The sequence below is a fragment of the Ictalurus furcatus genome, chromosome 2, assembly GCF_023375685.1.
Source record: "Ictalurus furcatus strain D&B chromosome 2, Billie_1.0, whole genome shotgun sequence".
NCBI lineage: Eukaryota > Metazoa > Chordata > Actinopteri > Siluriformes > Ictaluridae > Ictalurus > Ictalurus furcatus.
The window spans coordinates 18,795,018-18,818,276 of record NC_071256.1 but is presented as its reverse complement, the minus strand read 5'-3'; the positions used below and the strand labels follow the sequence as shown (position 1 = coordinate 18,818,276).

The window sequence follows — 23,259 nt, the reverse complement described above, 5'->3', positions numbered from 1 at the left end:
GCTCCGTCACGAGACCGTGGATGATTGTTAGTCATGGGCGACGAAGCGTTTCTGCTGGTTCTTCAGCCTTAGCTGGCTAATTTTAGCACCTTTAAAAATAAGTTTTGTACTTTTTTTTTTTTTTACCACCACTGACATGGCTAACAACATAGCGAAGAAGGTCTCGTGGTCTGGAGAAGGGACGCCGCTTCTGAACGGGGCCGAGGAGAGCAGATACAGCGGGCAGGTTAGCAAACAAAAAGACAAACAACAGCTGACACTTCGCTTTGTGACAGTCAGAGAGATAACTAAATAAACATGATGTTAAAGACAGTGTGGGGGTTTTGCATTGTGTAAGTGATTGATATCTGTAGCAGGGATGGAGGCAGGGATGCTAGACGTCTGGAGTTAACCAAGTTGTCTAGTTATCTAGTTATCTAGTTAGCTGGGTAGGAAGGTGACTTTACTTAGCACGCATTCATGGTTTTGCGCTTGCCATTTTGTACTTGAAGCTATAAAATATCCTTAATGACAACAGTGTTTTCATTTTCGCGAGGCTGCAGTCAGAACAGCAGGTGTTTTGCAATCCTGGAATGTCAAAATCCCTCTGCTTCCTAAATTAGTTTTGGTTTTTTTGCAGAAGTGTCTGGTGAAGTTGGGTCATAATCAGAAAGCTAGAAGTCTCTGATATAATGCATCTTTTAAAAAATATTTTTTTTTGTATTGTTTTTATTTTATAGCCATCTGGAGGCAATATGTTTCACATAGGCAGGATGAGCACTGTGGATCTGGAGGAGGAGGCTATAACGGCAGAAGAGGTAAAACTCACAATCTTCACCTTTGAAATGCAAAACATTACACACTCTGTGTCAAAGCTCTTTATTACTGTGTCAGAGTATGCTGGAGGGAGATATTAGTCAAAAATACATCTTTCGTTCCCCCTTAATAAAAATCATGATCGACCTATGAATCTGGAATGATTAACATTGCGGTTACTGTAAATTCCTGTGTGTACACACTCCAGTTTCTATGGGCAGCACTAATCCTTATTCCCCTTTGTGGTTAGCAGATATGGTAATCAGAAGTGGTGTTTCAGAGCTTGTTGTATCGGTCTCTTAGAATCTAGAAAAAGGTATTCTCATCCTGTCCTTGTAGAAAGTACACGTCCCACCCCCAGGGGTGTGTCTTGCTCTATTGTAGCAGCTCATTAGTTTTTTTTGTGTATTTGGCCATGTGTCTTTCTGCAAATTTTCCCCTTTTCCAACCATCTCTTGTGTAGAATATATGTCTGGAGTGCTTTGATTCGGAAGGGGGTGTATGGTTTTATGTTTGTATTGTTTTGTGACTTTCCAGAGGCTGAATTGCTGTCAGAGCTTCTCCATCAGTAAGAGTCAGTAATGTTATTTTATCTACCACTCAGATGTGTCAGATATCTCCTGGTGATGACCCTGACGCTCGACTTCAGCTCGAACACCTACTACCTAACTCTAAAAACACTCTGTGTCTAAGATATCGTATTGGTTAAAGTAGGCAGGCATGGAGTCATGAAGGAAAGGAAATACGTCACCATATAAAATCAAACCATAGCTCTTAATTCGTTTCAAGGGGCCTTTAATAAGCTGCTCACCAAGAATGGCTTGTTTAAATGTTTTTGAAATGGATTTTACTTCTAGGTCACAGTCCAGGCTGTAATCTGTGTTGAATAAACAGTCAGACGGTCATAAAGAGTCTTTGTCTAAATATTTCTCGTTGAAGAAACTAAAGCGCTTTACTGACAGACTTCCACTCAGGAGGAAAATCTGATTCAGTATTCTACTTTTAGAAATGAGACAGACTGAGTCTTATTTCGTCTGATGTATTTTTTTTTTTAGCTCGCGTGAGCTTCGGTATGATTAGTCAGCTTCAGAAATATCGGCATCCTGTTTGATGATAATATTCACCCTCATATGCAATGTCTTTTTCTTAATAATAGTATTTTCTGAACAAAATTTAAATTTTTTTGGTGGTTATCGTTGACGCTTCATGGAGGGTCTAAGATCATTTACAAGTCTCTCAAGCATTGTTAGAGTTCTGAAGGGTGCCAATAATTTTGCAACAAGTCTTTTACAGAACAGGATTGTGCTCCTTGAAAGAATAGTGCATTAAAATGAAACTATACAGTGCTCCCATATATGTGAACTCAAAATACCACTTATGCCCTGTGATGTCTAGAATTATTAGCACCCTTCTGGAAAATGAACGAGAAGAAAGAAAACATGCACCTTGAAGGGTGCCAATAATTTTGTTACAAATGTTTGGTTAGGGGTGATGTGGGGAGGGGGCGTTTACCAAAAGAAATTGTGCTCCATGAAGGAATATTGCATTAAAATAAAAATCTACACTGCCCTCCTATTGTATGTTTTAGATCAGATTATCTCTCACACAGTGTGAGTTCCAGAATTATTGGTACCCTTCATGAAAATAAGCAAAAAAGGAATAACTCATTCAACTGGGAAGGGTGCCAATACTTTTGAAACAAGCATTTTTACAGAACAAAATTACACTCCTTAATGGAATATTGCATTTAAAATAAACCTACACAGCCATTCTATTTGTTTAAACCCTTACTCTTGTATAGTGTCAAGTCCATAATTAATGGCACCTGTCTTGAAAATGAGCTAAATAATTGGCAATAATTTTGCATCGTGTTTCACAGAACACAGTTGTACACTTTGAAAGCATATTACATTAAAATAACACTATACAATCTTCCAATTTATTTAAACGCTAGATATCACTCATGCGTGCTCAATTCCAAAACTATTGGCACCCCTCATGAAAATGTGCAACATAAATAAAAGCTATCCATGCTTCTATGTCCTAATATTTTCTTTTTTTCTCTCAGCAGGACCCTGTGAGGCACCGACCGAGTGAAATTCCGCACAATGAGAATTTGCTTTCGCTCAAATATGAGGTAATTCACTTAAAATGTCCCAATCTCTGAGGACACGAGGCTCTCAGTCCAGACCTGGTTTGGAATGCTTGTAAAATCGGGTGCTTTCGGTGCGAGGTGACGTCAGTTAAGCTGGGAAAGATCTTAAGTTCATCTGGAGGGAAAAATGTGTGTAGATGGTTAATAGCATCAAAAATGTTTAACAATGATAATAAATTTAGACCTGTAAATGTCACATCCAGTAAAGAATCAAACACTCAAAATAATCATAAAGGCATGATGTTTATTCGTATGACGCGTCATATTTTTTTTTATCTGTTTACAGTTCCATTTATTGTTCATGATACAAGTTAGTTCTTGTTATTAGGTACATTATAGTAGCTGTAAACAGTCGTTCCCTCACTAGCCTCTCTTTTTTGTGATCTTCTATAGTAAATAAGTCCAAACATATAAAAGTGTTAAAGTTACAGCTTTATCTCTGACTTTTACAAAGGGCCCTCAGACCAATCAGATTGCAGATCTGAACAGTGCTATGGTATCAGTTTTATTAACATGTCCTTCGCTGTTTGTTTCAGAGTCTGGACTACGACAACAGCGAGAATCAGTTGTTTCTGGATGAGGAAAGGCGCATGAGTCACATGGTCAGTGACAAACCAGTGCAATACAGATGACCGATATTACATTATTTCATATGTTTATTATGAATTGAATTCTCATGATCTGTATGTGTTCAGAGCTTTAGATGTCTGGAGATCAGTCGCTGGTTCATTTGCGGGCTCATCGGCATCCTGACGGGACTCATCGCTTGCTTCATCGATGTCGTGGTGGAGAAACTGGCTGGATTGAAGTACGACGTGGTCAAGGAGAGTATCCTTATTCCTACAACATGCAGAGCAAAATAATCTAATACAATATAATATAAACTAAATCAAGGCACCACGATCGAGTGGATCATTTAAATGCTAAAAACTTTGTGATTTAAAGCGGCAGTCTGTGAGCATTTCATAACATCATAAATTAGCGTTAATGAATTAGTAGCTAATGTGAGATGAACCCTGCTGGTGATGTGAAGTATGATCACATTTGTGAATGGCTGCAGTTATTTAAGCTGCAACCGAGAGGCAGTGCTCACTTGGACTCATATTATTTTATAGTATTTATCCCTTATTTTTTATGGATGTTTTCTTTTGATCATAGTGTTTTAATTAGATATTACAGATCTTACTCACGCTCGCACTCTATCAGCGCGTCTATACTGCGCGTGATCAGCAACGTGGCCTCGTTACTAACGGATCACTTCCGTTATAATAAACGACAGAATTTACACTGCAAGTATGCAAATACAACATATAATGACAACAAACTGGAATTAAACCAAACTTTTTAAGCCACTCGCACCAGTTTCCCCTGCCCCTTACACACAGTGGAGCATTTTGGATATAAACATAAGTTTTTGCTCGTGCAGCACTGTTTGATCTCTGCATTGTTTAATATAAAATGCTGTCCTGCCTTAGAGGACTTTCTTCCTCAGTCACTTGATGATTTCACCTCCGTCTGATGGAGACTGAGGTCATATTGGGGATAAAAGGTAACGCTGACAGAAACAGTAAACTGAATAAAGTCATTGTCGGTGACTCGGGTGTCTGCTAATGCTAGCGTGTGTATGACTTCATGCACCGTCGACTGAGAAGCGGCTTATAATTCTGGTTAGTAAAAAAAAAACCCGCTAGTGATAAATTTGAGATATTACCTTTCTAAAATCCACACACTAGACAGTAGAGTACACGGTGCATAGTGTAAGTGTATAGTACTTCATTTGGGACACAACTTTAGTATTTACTCTCCGACGCGTGTTTTTGGAAGAGAAGTAACGTAATGAGTAAACGCACCCCATGCCGCGCACAGACCAACTAATCGATAATGAGATTCATTGACAACGATTTTCGTAATCGATTATTATCGATTTTATCGATTAGTTGTTGCAGCTCTACTTGCAATAATAAATTTGTAACAGAGAGGTTTCTAAAAGTTTCGTACTGCCACTCTAATGCTGTATTGTTTAACACAAACAAATTAAAAATAACCCTAGGCAAAAAATACTAGATGGTCAACTCTATCTGTCTGTCTATCCATTTATTAACTCCTTCATTCATTCTTGCTTTAGCTTCATATGCAATTGGTAGAACTGGTATAAATCTACATTTGTATGTTTAATAGATTAAGCAAAAAAAAAATCATAATCATGGTTAATTGTTTAGCTGAGATTTTAAATCTTGAGTAAAATGTTTCTTCAGCAAATATGGCACCCTGGTGCTTTAATAAATATTTACTAGCCTCTGTGGAGTAATTAGTGAATAAATGAACAAATAAATAAAATAGTCTGAGAGTCAGCTTTCTGAATCTGGATTCTGGGTGTCTTTTTTCAATGATTATGCATATTAATGATGTCATTAACTAAACAACCAGACATTGAGAAATTCACCGAAGATGGAGGTCTGTCCGTCTCTCTGATCCTGTGGGTGGTCCTCAACTCGGCCTTCGTCATGTTCGGAGCCATCATCGTCGCTTTCATCGAGGTCCGTGTTTATCTGTGGTTCAGCTAAATTTAGTGATTCGCGTTTCTCAGATTGGTTCACTGGAATGATTCGAATCTCACTGGTTGATTAATTTTTTGTTGTTGTTTTATTCTCGGCTCTTTGTTGGCAAAAAAAGAGAGAGAGAGAGACCCAGTGTTTTACTACTGTTTTGTTCCTTATTATTTCTTATAAAATCCACCTCGTATGGTGATCAGGTCAACGTTATAAAATAAAGGATGATGGAAATGAACAATCACAATACAATTTAACAAAACATTGCAGAGTTTATATTGCTTTGAGTAATATAACAATAAGACAAGTATTATTTATTATTAATTGGTTGATGATAAACACACACTGTGTGTGGTTTTTTTTATACCCAGCCAAACACTTGAAATTAGGAAAGTATTTTTATTTATTTGTTTGTTATTCTAACTTGACGAGCACCTTTTAAAATGAGCAGAGAAGTTAATTTATTTATTTTTGCAAATCAAAAAGTACCTTTTATTTATTTGTTTGTTTGTTTGTTTGTGTATTTGCAATCTGTATGTGTTCTATCTAACATTTACAAAGCGTTTTTGTACAGCACTTTGTTGAAACGTTCCATGTTAGACAGATGATCTGAATGAATCTGCTGTGAGAAGAGTTGAATTAATGCTGGAGGTTCATCCTGCTGTCAGGGTGGTTCAGTTCAAAGATTTGTTTGTGCTCGTGATGCACACAGTTACTCAATTCATTTGGGTTCAAAAGTTTATATAACCTCAGGACAAAATGAAGAAGAATGACATACTGTATACAAAGACATTTAGTGTGTTTGGTTTCACTGGAGTTTCTTTATTACCATGTAACAGAAAGAAAGGTCTTAATAATTTATCTCATGGTGGGGAAAAAAAAAGAAAGCAAAATGACCTCAGTTCAAACAGTTGCACTGATATTTCAATATTCTTAAATAACTTCTATGTCCACTGTTTACCTTTGTAACAGCTGATATCTTCTGAACAGCTTTTGTGTCATTCAGAATCTGATGTTAGAATATTTTCTACTTTTCAATCCATTGTTTTTACTTGTAGATTGCGTTTGTGTTTCGCTGCGTGTGACGTGGTTTTGTGTGTTTTTAGCCCATCGCTGCAGGAAGTGGGATTCCACAGATCAAGTGTTACCTAAACGGAGTCAAGGTCCCACGAGTCGTCCGGCTTAAGGTGATCACTAACTGTAACTACAGTTACATCCAGAATTATTGGCACCCCTCATAAAAATGCAGTTGTGTTTACTCATCTATGACATGCTGTGTAGTTTAAAATGTATTGCCCCCCCCCCCCCCCACAAATCTCTCAGCATCTTCCTGACTGCCTGGGGGAGCAGTATAATCACTTGTATAATTTCTGGCAAATTTACAACTGCATGAACCAAAAAAAAAAATTTGATGATGATCCTAATTGTGCTAATTTAACTGCTTATGTATTTTCAAATTCATTGCCTGACTTGTTCAGATCACACTCCTAAAAGATGCCAATACTTTTGCAGTAAGTATACAAGCAGGGTACTGTTCAAAAACCCAATTTGTTTCCTCCCATAATGATGGAAGGTGAAGGGATTTTTCATCCTTGTAACATCATGTTTGGTCAAAGCAGTCAATACAAACAAATTCCCCAAATACGGATAATAACAAATAAAATCTAGGTGTTTTTAAGAACATTCTGTAAGGGTGTCAATATTTTTGCTAATATATTTTTTAGCTAAAATAATAGAACAAAAAATACAATTTATCATTTATCAATGGAGTCAATAATTTTAGCACGTACTTTTTAAGTGAAGATAATACTATAAAAACAAAAATTCTTATAAGAATTGTTTTTAGTTTGAGGAAAGATGAGTAGTTTTTGTTTGCGTGAAATTGATTATTATTATCTTATTTTATACAGTCCAACAACATTTATTTGGTGGCTCACCTAAAGGGTGCCAATATTTTTGCAGGAAGTATACAAAGAGAGCACTGTTCAAAACTCTAATTTGTTCCTGTAAATAAGATTATGCCTGAAAAGAGGAAGTGAAAAAGACCTACAGTTTCCGTCTCAGACATTGTATTACAGTGGTCTTGGACTAATACAATATCTGACAGGAATTATTTGGTCATGCCAACTGTGTGTGTGTGTGTGTGTGTGTGTGTGTGTGTGTGTGTGTGTTCGTGTGTTTGCATGTTTTCTTGCAGACTCTGCTGGTGAAAGTGTGTGGTGTGATCTGCTCAGTGGCTGGAGGTCTCGCTGTGGGGAAGGTAAGACAAAAAGCAGGTCACATTTCCTCTGCAAGTGAAAGTATCACGTTGTGTTGGCATTGTTTGTCTATATTATATTATATATAAATGAAAATTATTGTACAAATTGTCGTCATTTGCTTCTCATGATCTAATACGGTTTGTTTTCATCCTACAATGTTATCAAAATATTATCCCAGGCCACAACTGCTAGCTCGGGCTCATGATCCTGCTCATGAGTGGCACCAATCTGAACCATGCCCTTTCACTTTCTATAATAAAGACTGGGAAAATATCTGCGAATATTATGTCAGTTGCATGGGAATGCCTGAAACTTAATTTTTCCGGTTGTCTTTTTCCCACCAGGAAGGGCCAATGATTCACTCGGGAGCCGTCGTGGCAGCCGGAGTGTCCCAGGGCAGGAGCACGTCTCTCAAAAGAGACTTAAAGGTAAAAACGTAATGCGCAATCTCAAATTTTTGGGTTCATGTACAATATTCGGACGTCGCCCATATTGCTTGTGGTGTCATAATCGTCTGACTGTGTGCAGATCTTCGAGTATTTCCGCAGGGACACGGAGAAAAGGGATTTTGTCTCCGCCGGAGCTGCTGCTGGAGTTTCTGCTGCCTTCGGAGCTCCTGTCGGTGAGACGCCTTACACACTTCGGGTCTCATTTATACAAATAAATTTACTCGTAAATTGTTCGCAGGAGCATTGACACAGGAAGTGTAGTATTTATGAAAATCCAGTTAGTTTGGAAAAACGTTCGCTTCTGAGTTTGTGTAAGTTTACATAGGGACACTATTAATGTGAACCTTGATCGGATTCAAATCGTATAATTGGTGATGAGTTTCTGCGATTTTATAGTACGCTGTCTAGTTTAAATCACACACACAGATCTAATGCAAATTTTGCAAAACTCATATTTGTCGGTTGATATGAATGACTTGAAAGAAAGAAATCCATAATTTAAGACAAGCCATTCAATTAGGACAAAATTAATGGAACCCTATAAAAGGAGGAAGCATTAGTGTGTGTCTATGGTAGCTGACACACTGCAGTGGCTCAGCTGCATTGCTGGAAGATTTGGCACATTCTGCGCTTACAGTGAGCTCTTTCTTCGTTTAGTTGTCATTTTGTCATTTCTAGCTGTTTACCTTTTATGGAGCTAAATGGTCATCAGCTGTGCCATGAACTTTTGGTTATTTATTGCTGATTTTTTTTGTTCAGTTTGGCTGAACATTTACACAACTTTAATCACAACTTTTTAACCTGATTGAGCAGGTTGATATTTACATTGTCCTAAAGGACCTCTATGATATATGATTAGAAGTTTTCCTCTCAGACAGATATAAGAAAAAGAGATCACAGTTTTTTTGCCGTCTGTAACAAAGCTAAATTAAAGACGACGTTATCGGTCTAAAGCCACATCACTCCATAGACTTATGCTGGCTTGCAGTAGAATCTGGACCTTCCGATATGACACATCACCAGCAGTAAATGCGATATCAACTGTTTCCTTATATCTCTGGTCAACATGTTTTGTCCTCCTCTTTTATACAGGTGGAGTCCTGTTCAGTTTAGAGGAAGGGGCATCTTTCTGGAATCAGATGCTCACCTGGAGGATTGTGAGTGATGTGCTGATCATTTATGATTAATAATGTAGATTATAATTGTTAATAATCTCAATTAGTCTTCTATACTGTATCTGTATAGGGTACTGTATTATCCACATAAACCTGCCGAATTTGTCAACACAGCAGTTGCATTTAAAACAGACTTAAATCCAATCAACTCTCAAACCACTTCGAACGAATATTAGGCACCAGTTATACAAGGCAAACGTAAATCGATCCACACACTGGACCTCAGATGTCAGTGATGCAGCGGTCATCTTTAGCATAGCTCATAGTCCTTGACGAGAAGAACAACACCGAAAGTTAGTTAGTAGGAAGTCAGGCTTTATGATCTGATTTGCATTTTTACAGTAATCAGATTTCTAGCCACTTAACCAGTGACACACATAGTTATTATATTCTCATGATCCAATCCAGATACAAGATGCAAACAATATCCAGGTATAAATGAGGTTTTAATATGCCGACCCTTGTGACCTGCACAGAAAGACATGTAAAAGTCATGTATTCAAAGTGTCAGATTTTCAGTATTGACAGAGTAGACCTCCAGCAGGGATATCTTCAGATTCTTAATTTTCTTTTTTGAAACTAGTTCTTTGCATCGATGATCTCCACCTTTACCTTGAACTTCTTCATGAGTTTCTACAAAGGGAAACTGGGCGAGCTCTCCAACCCTGGTCTCATCAACTTTGGCGGGTTTACCTTGGAAGTAAGTTCTCAAATTACTTTAATTCTAACAGCTATTAACTTGAATATCCCTAACAATTCAAATAACTGACATAACTCTAACAATTCAAATACCTCATAGAATTAACAACTCAAATGACCCTAACTCTACTCTAACAGCTTAAATAACTAATAACTCTAACCATTTAAATAACTGTAATATCTAACAGCTCAACCCTAATCTCTAACAAGTGACAAAACTCGGATAACTAACAACTCAAACCTATATTAAGTAACTAACAATTCATATACCACTAAAAACTCTAATAACCAACAACTCAAATAACTAATAATTTTAATAAACTAATAACTCTAACTCATAACTGTATTAACTTTAATAACACTTCGGCATGTGGAGTCATGTCTTGTGGGCCGGGAATTGAACCGCTAACCCTACAATTAGTGGACAACCCGCTCTACCACCTGAGCCACAGCCGACTCAATAACTAACATAAAATAACTAATAATACAGTAACTAATAACTCTAAAATTCAAATAACTCTGAAAACAATGATTCAAATAACTCTTAACAACTAATAACTAACAACTCAAATATGAAAAAAGTCAATAACTAATCGCTCTAACTGAAACAAATCATACCTGACATCTTTAATATCTCTAAAAACTCAGTCCTCACAAATCAATTAACATGTACAACTTGATTCTAATAATGCAACCAACTCTAATAACTTGAACTCTAATAATGGTAATGCCTTTGTTTTGGTTTGGGTTTTTTTTTTACATTTGAAAGGTTAAGTCGTAACTTGCAGATCTGAGAGTGCACATCAGTTTCCCTAAAGCTTAAAGTTAGGTCATGTTTTTTTAAATGTATTTATTTATTTATTGTTTATTTTTAAGTGATATTATGGCCAAAAAAGAAATGTTTTTGTACACAATGTTTTTTTCCCTTTACCCCAAATGGAGCTGATGTTTGTTTAACGTACCAAACAAGTGAGGGATGTTTATGATGCCCAGTTTAGGATTAAATTGTGAACTTTTTTTAAACAGTGCTGACAGATAATGTTTTGTTTTTTTTGGGTGTACTTTTTTTCTTTTTCTTTTTTGCAGAGTGTGCAGTATAGTATCTATGAGATTCCTCTGTTCATATTAATGGGAGCCATCGGTAAGCTAAAGCTATCCTAATGTTTATTTAATAGCGCTATTATTAAAAATGTGTGAACACTGGCAGATTTTTCCACTTTCTCCGCCTTCTCTTGTCAGGTGGCATTCTGGGAGCGCTGTTCAATGTCCTCAATTACTGGCTGACTATTTTCCGAATCAGGTAAAGCCTCAGGTAAAGGCGTTGCAAGCTGGAGATGTCAAAATTCATTCAAATGTAGACTTACGAACCATAAACCGAACGGTGTTTCTCAGGTACGTGCACCGACGGTGTCTGCAGGTGATGGAGGCCATGCTGGTGGCTGCTGTTTCGGCCACCGTGTCCTTCACCATGATTTATTTCTCAACCGACTGCCAGCCACTGAAGGACTCATCGGAGGAATATTCTCTACAGGTGGATATATTATTTCAGATTAAAAATAATAATATTCAAATGCTCTGTTAATGGTGGTGCGAGATTAGAAGTAATAGTTTAATTTTAGTGAAAATCCAGAGTTCACAGTTTAGAGAATGCCTTTACTTTTTAGCTCTTTTGTGCTGATGGAGAATTTAACGCAATGGCAACGGCGTTCTTCAACACACCTGAGAAGAGTGTGAGGAGTCTGTTTCATAGTCCACCAGGTGCGTGTGTGTGCGTGTGTTTGTACGTGCGCGTGTGTGCGCGTGTGTGTGCGCGTGTGTGCGCGTGTGTGCGCGTGTGCGCATGCGTGCGTGTATGCATGTGTGTGATTACTCCTAGTGTAATGCAGTTAATGCAGCTTGTTACTGAGTAACCACAAAGCGTCTTTCCTGAAATCCTCAAGTTACAGCTTTACCTCTGACACTGGAGACTCCTTCAGTGAATCTTAAATAAATGTTGCCATACAGAAAGCAGCACCCTGTGAATTAGTCGTTACTATAGAAACAGTAATGTTTGTCAATATAGAATGAGCGCTTTAATATAAGCCTATGATTTGTAGCTGCACTATTGTCAGAGATGCTGTTCTAGAACATGAATCAACACTGTCTGACCAATCACTTGGTACAGCCCACGGAAACCATTTTTATTCCTTTTAAACATTCTCACTGAAAGCAGTGATGCATGAAATATTAAAACGTCGTTCCTTTTTTATGCATGCAATATCTGTCCAGGTTTACTGATGTTAGGTGACATATGATTTATTTAATGGTGTAATAATTCTGCTTCTCTGTCACTATTTTTAATTTGTATTTTTCCTCCTCCTCACAGGCACTTATAACGTGCAGACTCTGGGACTCTTCACCCTGACCTATTTCTTCCTGGCGTGTTGGACGTACGGCCTGGCCGTGTCAGCGGGGGTCTTCATTCCCTCGCTTCTCATCGGGGCGGCATGGGGGCGACTCTTCGGCATCCTGCTCTCCTTAGTGTTCCCCAGTAAAAATACAGTGAGTTTAAGCACTACATAAAGAGCCACTTTATTTATAATCAGTCGTCCAAACAGAACCCACATCAAGGCATCTACAGCTACCTTTTTATGATGGAATATGAGATGAGGATGATTTTGTGTTGGAAATGTTCCTTTTATACAGAAAGTATATCATGCTTCACGTTTCTGCAAGAAAAAAATTCAACATCTTGACTGATATTTGTTGTCAAAGAGCCTTTGGAGGAATTAGATCAGCTTGGAGCGTTGCCATAAAATGATGCAAGTACAAAAATAAAAATAAGCTATATAGCTGAAAGCTATAATCAACTAGATAGAAGTGTTTTGAAGTGTACCAATGCACAGCAAATCTTATTGTTCAGAAGGTATTGATTAATTTTCCATAACAGCAGCTGTGAGAGTAGTGCAGCAGCAAATGTGCTCGTTCTGATCTGTTATCGTTTCTATAGCAGCAGCTCATTCACAGGGACTTTTACCGAGGACACTTCTCATAAACAGGTTTTTAAAAAATGTATGTAATTGTTGATTTGTTGAAGTTTTCTATAAGGAGAAGTTTATTTAACGGAATCTCCAGTGTCAGCGCCTTGGCATAGGATGGAGGAGTTTCCACTTTGCGGTTTCTTTGTAACATGATAAGCTGTGGTTTGTCTTTTCTTTTGTCTTATTAACTTTGAGAGAGAATAAAAGAGGCCAGTAACAGAAGTACTGTTTATAGCTGCTATAACATAAGTGAGAACAGGAACGAATTTGTTTCATGAATGTTCCACACATTAAATAACTATATATGGATCAAAAGTATGACTTTTTTTGGTTGATTATAAAAACCTGAATTTGTTTCTGTTCTGTGCTTTTTAATCACGTTATTTAAGCCTTCCTTTGTTCTTTCTAAGTGGATCCTGTTTTGTGGGTAAGATCTATGACTGCTCTGTAAGATCAGCTGAGCCTTGTTGTGTGACTGTAATCTGTTGTTTGTTAAGATTTTTGCAGATCCAGGAAAGTACGCCCTAATGGGAGCCGCGGCCCAACTCGGTGAGTCAGAGATGTTTCAGTGATGTGTGACCTTCATGACAGCTTCTTTGTTCTAAGCTTCCTTGTGTTGTCTTACTGCCTTACAGTATCACATGAACATAAGAAATGAAAGCTTTTTTTCATGGGGTTTTGCAGGAGGCATCGTCAGAATGACCCTGAGCCTCACGGTCATCTTGGTGGAAGCTACCGGTAACGTGACCTACGGCCTGCCCATCATGCTGGTGCTGATGACTGCCAAGATCGTGGGGGATTATTTCATAGAAGTGCATATTGTTAATCATGTCCTTCATACACATTTTGACTAAAATTTTGAATCCAAACTTTAGTTTATTCTAGTCCAAATGCGCATATTTGCATATCATTGTGGTTTTATCATTCACAGGGCCTTTATGACGTACACATTAAGCTGCAGAGTGTTCCATTCCTCCACTGGGAAGCCCCTGCTACTTCTCACTGGCTGACTGCCAGGTAGTGTACATTATTAGCCTCACTAAACCGGACTGTTTTGACGATCAGACCAAGAAAAACAAGCTTGCTTTTATATCTTCCTGTAATGCAACATTGCTTCAGGGTCCTCTTGGTCATATATTTACTGATTAATTCACTTGCAGCCTTTAACGTCAATATTCTGAACACGAGGACGAGATGCAATCCGTAGATGTTTTCTCTCTGCGCAAATGGGAGGGTTTTGAGTGAAATGCCATTTTAATGTTGCTTAGATATCTAATATAACCATAGTGTACTGTTTGTCCTGTGTAAAACCATGCTATTTCATATGTATTTAGTATTCCGAAACACTTCAGTATTCCGAGTACTTGAGTGTTCTGAACAATTGAGTATTCCCTACACATCAGTGTTCCCTACACATCAGTGTTCAGTGTTCCGTACACACAAGTGTTCCGTACACACGAGTGTTCCCTACACATAAGTGTTCAGTGTTCCCTACACATGAGTATTCCCTACACATCAGTGTTCAGTGTTCCCTACACATGAGTATTGCCTACACTCGAGTACTGCCTACACATTAGCATTCTGTAAACTTCAGTGGTTTGTGTCAGACAAGTGGTTTTACATTTTTCTGGCCATATTATTGATTTCTGGTTTCAAGTTTCTGAGACGCTGTACTTGGTCAAAGTACTGTACTTTATCAAAGTGAAAATGATGATGTCGTAAGACAATAAACAGGACTGATGACATTTTTCATGTTCTTTTCTGTCCAATAGAGAAGTCATGAGCTCTCCGGTCACGTGCTTTAGGAGAGTGGAGAAGGTGGGCACCATAGTGGACGTCCTCAGCGCCATGTCCACTAATCACAACGGTTTTCCTGTAATCATGCAGGCTGGCACAGATGACGAGGTACCTACCATTTCCTATGTATGCTCAGGATGGATTGGGGATGGCAAACTGACTTTCCTCTATATTTGGCCGCTTTGGATTGCTGTAATGTGTCCATCTGGAGCTGGAGTTTTTTCTGTTTGTTTGTGCAGCCTGGGAAGCTCTGCGGCCTCATCCTCCGCTCTCAGCTCATCGTCCTGCTCAAACATAAGGTCAGCATGGCTGTTCAACATACTCGCATGACACTTTGGTGTATATAACCTCAATAAAATCACAAGTTTAATTACTATATTATTATAAACCTGCAATTTTAAGCTGCACTACTATCAGAGCTGCTGTTCTAGAAAATGATTCAACATTGATCAATGATCTTCTGACTAATCAGAAACAAGGATTCTGAGAACATCTGGAAAACCGATTTTATTAAAAAAAAATAATAATAAATTTTTTTAACTAAAATCTCAGAGCAAGGTTTTACATTTGGTTACTGGTTTTAAGGTTTGGAGGAGGTGTATCATTATTTAGTAATACAAATGTCAATCAGTACGTTTACATGGACAACAATAATCCGATATTAACCTGATTAAGACAATACTCTGATTAAGAAACTACCATGTAAACAGCGTTTATTGATTACCTTAATCTGACTTAATCCAATTAAGACGTGGAGTAATTGCATTACATGCATTATAGACATGTAAACACCTTAATCACACTATTAACCTCGTGTGGGAGTTTTCGCCGCATTTTGCGACAGGACACGTACACACACGGCAGTGCTCAACCGTTTGACTGTAAACAAGAGAGCACGCTGTGTCCGAAACCGTGTACTTACCCACTATATAGTAGGTGAAATGCATGTATCTCGGCTACTATATAGTAGGTAAGTACGCGATTTTGTCCCAGCCCATGGCTTCAAGCAGTCGTCTATTTGCATGTACAGCATGACAAATAATTAACTGCAGTTGAAGCTTTCGTAAAATTAAAAATAACACCCAAAACTGTATACGGTACCATAATGAAGACTAACTGTATATTGATATGTGAAATTCTGGAGGGAACGTTGGATGGCGTGGCGTGGGGACGTAATTATGTGTGCTGTTAATCGATCTATGTTCTATAACATGTAAAACGGGAACATGAAAGAAGTATTCTAAAAGCAACTCATGTTAACACCTTAATCAGAATATTGTCTTTTTCAGAATAAGGTCAATAATTAGATTATTGCTGTCCATGTAAACATAGTCAGTGAAATGACCTTGTGTGTGTGTGTAGGTGTTTGTGGAGAGGGCGCACTCTCAATTGGGCCGGCGCAGACTGCGGCTAAAGGACTTCAGGGACGCGTATCCCCGTTTCCCCCCCATCCAGTCTATCCACGTCTCCCAGGATGAGCGAGAGTGCATGATGGACCTGACGGAGTTTATGAACCCCACCCCCTACACCGTACTTCAGGTCTGCTCTCTGATCCTGCTTTCACTATCACCAGTGTAGTTCTGTTTTAAATAAGCTCATGCTAACCATTTATTTATTTATCTATCTATATCTATCTAGGAGACATCCCTCCCTCGTGTGTTTAAGTTATTCCGGGCGTTGGGGCTCAGGCACTTGGTGGTGATTGATGAAGCGAACAGGGTAAGGAACGAATGCCCTAGTTTATAAAAATGTTGAAGTGCTATGTTGGAAATGCTGCTTTTGTTTTTGTTTTTCTCCAAATCTTCTATGTGTATTATTTTGAGCAAGTGGCCACAAATTTCCTTTGGGATCTTCTACCATCATTTTGCAGTTTTCTCCATACATAACTGCTATTTCAACTTTAATGTTTATTATAAATCATTATAATTAAGTAATTACAATTATAAATAGTTATAAAAAAATTATGAATTTAAATAAAGCTTCAATTGACAAATATTATTCCTAACTAGTACTATAAACCTTATTTAAGTATGAAAAATCTTGCAATTAAGGGCAAATTAATAAAAGAATCAATTTTAATTAAACATACCTTAATCACAGCATTAGATTTGCTGTTTTTGGCAACAATATTGAGGTTGGATAAGAACACACTTAGGTTTTGGATATGTGTAAATCATGTATATTCTTCCTTACTTATTCATTAACAATCTGCACAAACTGAACACAAAAATTAAATTATGAACACACACACTAGTTGCTCAGAATGTCAGTTTTACACATGTCCAGCGCCATTCTTTTTATATATATTAATCTGTGCTCGTTTTCACGATGGGTTCCAATTATTCTGGACCGCATTGTATCTACAAGCTGTATACCAGATTACCACACAGTTAAGCACTGGGTACATGTCACATTGTAAACCAAACATTGTACTTTGTTATCATTACAAATACCTTTACATTTACATTACATTTATTCATTTAGCAGATGCTTTTATCCTAAGCGACTTACAAATGAGGAAATACAAGCAAAGCGATATGTCACGCAGAGAACAATAAACAACAATAACAACAATTATTGTATTAGTGCTATTATATAAGATCTTTAGTTGAGTTAGAAGAAACAAAGTGTGCAGAGTAAAGGTGTAAGAGCCAACATAAGGTGGTTATTTATTTATTTATTTATTTATTTATTTATTTATTTATTAATTAATTAATTATTTCTTTTTCTTTTTTTATAGGGTTTAGTTAGGTGTTCACAGAAGAGGTGTGTCTTTAGCTGTTTTTTTGAAGATAGTGACAGATTCTGCGGTCCAGATTGAGGTTGGAAGTTCATTCCATCACTGAGGGACAGATAGTGTGAAGGTTCTGGAAAGGGACCTTGAGCCATGCTGAGTAGGCACTACTAAGCATCGGTCATTAATCGATCGCGGATTGCGTGAGGGAACGTAATCCTTCAGGAGAGTGTTGAGGTAGGAGGGTGCTGTTCCAGACAAGGTCTTGTAGGTGAGCATCAAGGCCTTGAATTTGATGCAGGCGGCTACAGGAAGCCAGTGGAGGGAGATGAAGAAGGGTGTGACATGGGTCCTTTTGGGCTGGTTGAAGACGAGGCGTGCTGCTGCATTCTGAATTATCTGAAGGGGTTTGATGGAGCTGGCTGGGAGGCCCAAGAGTAGTGCCTTGCAGTAGTCCAGTTTTGAGATGACAAGGGCCTGGACTAGTAGCTGTGTAGCCTGTTCAGTGAGATAGGGTCTGATTTTCTTGATGTACAGAATGAACGTACAGGACCGTGCAGTTGTTGAAATGTGGTCTGTAACGGTCAAGCTGTCATCAAGAATCACCCCAAGGTTCCTGGCTGTCCTGGTTCGCTTGAGTGTAGTTGGGCCAAGCCGAATACTAACCTATGAAGTAAGTATTCACAGCCAGAAAATCTGCACATGGTATGACAGAAACTAGTACAGATTTATTTTTGCGTTCCTTTCTCAAACACCTCAGCGCATTAAATTTGACAAAGTATTTCGGCAGATTGAATCCAGCACAACCGAAAAATACTGTAACAGAACAGATAAACGTGTGAAAAGATAGGGACGTTTTGTAGATGTAAACCATCATGGAACCATCATCAAAAACAGTTCACCGAAGGGGAAAGGACATGGGATGTGAAAGAGACACATTTGCTTCTGATAGTGCTTACCTTCACTTTGTGCTGACTGTGTACTGACTTTAAAAATTTAACTCTAGGTTAACTTTGAACTTTAACAAAGTTTTGTAAGCCATTAGGAAACAAGACGGCGGGGCTGTGGTCTCTGGGCAGTAAAAGCACAGTGTAGAATGTGCTGCTTATCGTTTATGCTGTTTGCATGGAACTACTGACCTCTGCTTGGGTTTTTGTATGTAACAGTGGTTTCTTTTTTCTCTTTGTTCTAGGATTGTAAAACTTGTTCACAAACCTTTTATCACAGACTTTCACTGATTTATTCACTCTTCATTAATTAATGAAGTGTGTATGTGATTTTGTAAAGCTGTTAGTACATTTTTTGAACATGACACGCTGCAGGGTTTTTTCTTCACGAGAGGAAAAAAAGTGATGTACAAGTATGATGTTTTTTAATAAATAAAAATTTGAATTGTCAGGGAATTGAGAGGAATAAAACACTTTGCTGTTAAAGGACTGTGTGGAATGTGTAGTTTTCTTACCATGCGCTGTGTATTTGTGTTAAAGGTCATGGGTCTGGTGACCAGGAAAGATCTGGCGCGTTACCACCTGGGCAAGCACGGCCTGCTGGAGGAGATGGACCTGGCTCATCCGTGATCTTCACCTTCCCTCTGGTGGGAAAGCAGCTCCATCACGTCGACTGGGTCTCAACAGTCACAGTACAAATACTCCAGCTTCTGTTCCAGACTTGGAACGATCTCAGATGTGATCAGTAGTCACAATGTATTTCAGGATTTGGTGAAGGAAATCAGCACATTGTCACATCTCCTTGGAATATCTTCATCTCTCGCATCATTACGTGCTCAAACTACGGCTCAGGTGGAATTGTGAAATATATGCTTGTCCGTTTACCAGAATAGCACATGTTTGGTTTACGTTTAGGCTTGTCTTTATTTATTATGTTCTTTTCAAAATCTAGACATGATGGTAGTGTGCCATTTAATGGATGTAGCCATGTTTTTCGTGTTTTATGTCTTTCCTTAATTTCAGTGTGCCTTCTAGGTTGCTCCGCGGCGTTAACACTGGATCTTCGTTAAGGGTTCGGATTCAGGTAGCTCTCAAAGCCTTAAGATTTATTAGATGTCAAATTGCTGCTTTTTGTTTTAAGAAGTTGTAGATTAAAATGCCAATCGTTTTGAGCGTGAATGTAGTCGATATCTACTGTATCCTAAATCCTTTCTGTTCATTAGAAAGCATCACACGATAAAAAAAAATCTTATTCATTCCGGCCCATAGTGTGCCAATCAAAATACACACTTTTTAAAATATATTTTAAATAAGGTACAAAGTTTAATAATAATTCCACTTGTTCTTAACAGTTATTTTGCACATGTTGCGGCCTGGTTTTTAAATTTCACCATTGTGAACTTTTGCACTAAAATAAATAAATGAACCAAATTTAATAAAAGCGAATTTGCTGCTTTGAGGTCTTTGATGTATCATGAAAATTTTATCTTGATATTGAACAGATATATTTCAAGCAGTGTTGAATTATAGACCTACCCTTTCAAATACTTATTATTATTATTATTATTATTATTATTATTTATATTATTATTATTTTCATATGTTGACATAAATGTGACTAGCAAGTAGTGCATAATTATTTTCCATTTTGTACAACAAACCAAAGGACAATTAACACAATTTTCATCATGTACAGCATATGTTTTAAACATAATAGCATTTCCTTGGTTCATTGACAAGTTTTTACAGTGTTGAAATATATTTGTGGACTAATAATTTGTTGCAAATAAAACGTTGCAAATCAGATGTGTAATTTCTTGCTGATCCTCGTTATTAGGTAGCATTACATAATTACCGTTATACCTGGTGTGTCCTAGATCGTTGATTAGTTTTCTGTAACAGCAGCTCTGGCAGTAGTGCAGCTGCAAATCACAGGTTTATATTAATGCACACATTTTATAGCAACAGCTCATTTGCAGATGCGTCGCACAACTGGATTAAAGGTTTGAAAAGGTTATGCTTTTTATGAAGGGGTCTCCAGTGTCAGCGCTTTGTAACAGTCAGAGGTAAAGCTGTAACTTCCACATGTTCAGGACAGCGTTTGGGCCTTAGTAACCAGCCTGGTGAAGAAAAGTAGGACTGAGAAGTATGATGTGTGATTCTTTTAATAAATAAAAAAGCAGTAATCAAAGGAAAATTGCTGTTGTATAAGATAAATAAAACACTTTGGCCTTGGTTATTTTCCTATAACAGAACAACACAGTGTTTCATTTCTTACATTGTTACTTGAGGTTATGGGTATAGACCTTCACCATCACACATGGAGGTAATAGTGGAATGACTCACTTTCATGACCCACAAATGCGTTTATTTTTTAATTTTATAATACTGAGAAGAGGATGAGGCTGAACTCAAGACACCCTTTTACACCTACACACACACACACACACGAGCAAAAAATGTGACACTATAAAGATATTTATGATGAGATTTTCTGTGGAGAAATGGATAACAATGCTAATAGCGCTTCCGCCTATGGCTAGTTGGCTAGCATAATCTATTTACATTTATTAACAAAGATTAGATTTGTTTTTGCGTGTGTTGTGAGTTGAAATATCTTTCTATGTCTAGCTAACTCTACTGAGGATGTATGCACTGTTAATGACGTGACTCTGGAAGTACATTTTATGTCAATACACTTTACATAAAACATATACATTTCGGGTTTGCCTCATGAATAACTACGACACAGGAGCTATTATTTTTAAATAACTGTCAAAGAAAAGAGTACGTTTTTCCAAAGAAATACAATTTTAAAGAGAAATATGCCTGAAAATTACAGCCTAATATTAATTTATAGCTCCAGATAAAAACGTAATGGAGGCTGTCTGTCTTTTTTTTCCCTTTTCTTTTCACGCAGAACCAGACGCGAGTGAAACAAAGTCTCCAGAAGGTTCTCTAAGATGGAGGAAAAAAGGAAGCAGACGATGTACGTGATGCAGTATTGAAGGCAAACGCGTGGTTTGGTGTATTTTTATATATATATATATATATATATATATATATATATATATATATATATATATATATATATGTATGTATGTAAAATGTTTTCTACTCTTTTTTATATGTATTATTAGGAATTGTTTTTCAAGGCATCTTTGCTTTACATAATTTCCTCACGACCTTACTCATTATAGTTCTACATTATGAGTGTCACCACAACATATAAGACAAAATGGACATTTTTAAACTTTAAACCTGTGTGAGGACACTTGGTGCGATATTAAAGTGCACCTATTATGCTTTCTAGATATTATCTTTCATGTAGTGTGTTATATAGCTGTGTGTGAATGTAACAAGTCTGCAAAGTTTCAAAAATCAAAGTGCACCACAAATGGAGTCACTGACTCCCAAAAGAAAGAACCGATTCTGAACAGCTGAAATGAGTCCTCAGTAATAGAGTGGCGCAGGGACGATGTCATTTTGTGCAGGAACTAGGAAGTTAGCATCACACCGGTTCCATCGACAAAAACCCAATAGGATTTTCCCATAGGCTTTTGGATTAGCGCAAAAAATAAGCTCAGTGATCAACAAAAGTTTACAGTACTAACACATTTTGCCATCAAGATAATTTTCACAAATGGACACAACTTTTATGTAGTTTGAAGTCTAAATACAATCGGCAGAAATAAGAAGCTAACCGTATGCTATAAACGAACTACACCACGGTCGCTCGACTTCAAATCACCATCACCAAGCTTCCGACAACTATTCCAAACTTGATTTAAAACATTTTCCATAATACAGATTTATTCTGTGGATGAATCTTCATCCATGTTTTTTTGGGGGGAATTGTGCACAGCATACCTGAACCAGTTTATCTGCAAAGTTTTTTCTTGTTCGACATGATGACGTTTAATGTCCCCGACAACGTCTGTAGTGCCATTTAGCAACCTGTTAGCAATCGCCTTTTCAATATGCATAAAAGCTTTTACAAAATGATGAGTGGGGTATTTTATGTTGTAGCATAAAATGTGAAAATATTTTGAGCTTGTGTTCACCACAGACCTTTTAACCAAAATCCCACTGACTTCAGGACAATGGAACAGGAAGGGCTACAATGCTAACTCGTTTCCGGGTTTTGGCATAGAAAATTATGTCATCCCTGCGCCACTCTACTCCAGACTTACTTCCTGTACAACCCTACGTAGGTTTGTACAAAAACCCACCTCTGGTCTTAATCGCGAACAACGTGTATTTTGACCCACCCTCAAACACTACAGTTGAGGTTGCGTCCTGAAAGATTTAGGTTCATGTTATGAAGACGTTGTTTTCTGCGCTGCATAAACAAAACCACTTTGCATGGATTCCCAATGGATGAGGATATAAAGCGTCAGTGGTTAAAATTCATCTTTAAAACGATACCAAAGCAGTTCAACTTCAACCTTTGTTTGTGTTCCCGTCATTTCATATCTAGCTGAAGTCAACGCTGGCTTTGAGAAACGATTATTCATTAAAGATTCGGCCGTACCCACTTAATTTGAACCATCTTGCGCCTCTGGATCACAACCTGTAAGTATGATTAATTATTTATGTATATATTTTCTACCAAGTGTTCCAAATACGTAGTTTTGTGTTGTATACGTGTACAGCCACTGCACAGCTGTTAGTCTGT

The 23,259-nt window shown here is 37.6% G+C and overlaps 1 protein-coding gene across 3 annotated transcripts; it reads left to right on the top strand.

Moving 5' to 3' along the window:
* clcn7 (chloride channel 7) lies at positions 1-20,379 on the top strand. 3 transcript variants are annotated; one of them, XM_053652035.1, is made up of 25 exons: positions 1-226; positions 720-797; positions 2,867-2,932; positions 3,487-3,552; positions 3,646-3,778; positions 5,378-5,487; positions 6,606-6,686; positions 7,697-7,759; positions 8,105-8,188; positions 8,289-8,382; positions 9,302-9,366; positions 9,968-10,084; positions 11,170-11,224; positions 11,323-11,383; positions 11,476-11,614; positions 11,748-11,841; positions 12,449-12,624; positions 13,601-13,652; positions 13,788-13,915; positions 14,035-14,120; positions 14,876-15,008; positions 15,140-15,199; positions 16,263-16,439; positions 16,539-16,619; positions 19,122-20,379. In XM_053652035.1, the coding sequence occupies exons 1-25, from the start codon at positions 137-139 to the stop codon at positions 19,209-19,211; spliced, it is 2,379 nt and encodes a 792-aa protein (XP_053508010.1). In that variant the 5' UTR covers positions 1-136; the 3' UTR covers positions 19,212-20,379. The 3 variants fall into 3 exon arrangements, with proteins under 3 accessions (XP_053508010.1, XP_053508003.1, XP_053508019.1); XM_053652028.1 differs by having other exon boundaries at positions 2,864-2,932; XM_053652044.1 differs by lacking the exon at positions 1-226 and adding an exon at positions 1,333-1,363 and having other exon boundaries at positions 728-797; positions 2,864-2,932.
* Positions 20,380-23,259: the final 2,880 nt, after the last annotated feature.

Coding starts and splice junctions, on each gene's coding strand:
- clcn7 (XM_053652028.1), top strand. CDS start 137: ATGGCTAACAACATAGCGAAGAAGGTCTCGTGGTCTGGAGAAGGGACG. Junction 11,842..12,448: donor TCTGTTTCATAGTCCACCAG/GTGCGTGTGTGT, acceptor TCCTCCTCACAG/GCACTTATAACGTGCAGACT. Junction 15,009..15,139: donor AGGCTGGCACAGATGACGAG/GTACCTACCATT, acceptor TTGTTTGTGCAG/CCTGGGAAGCTCTGCGGCCT.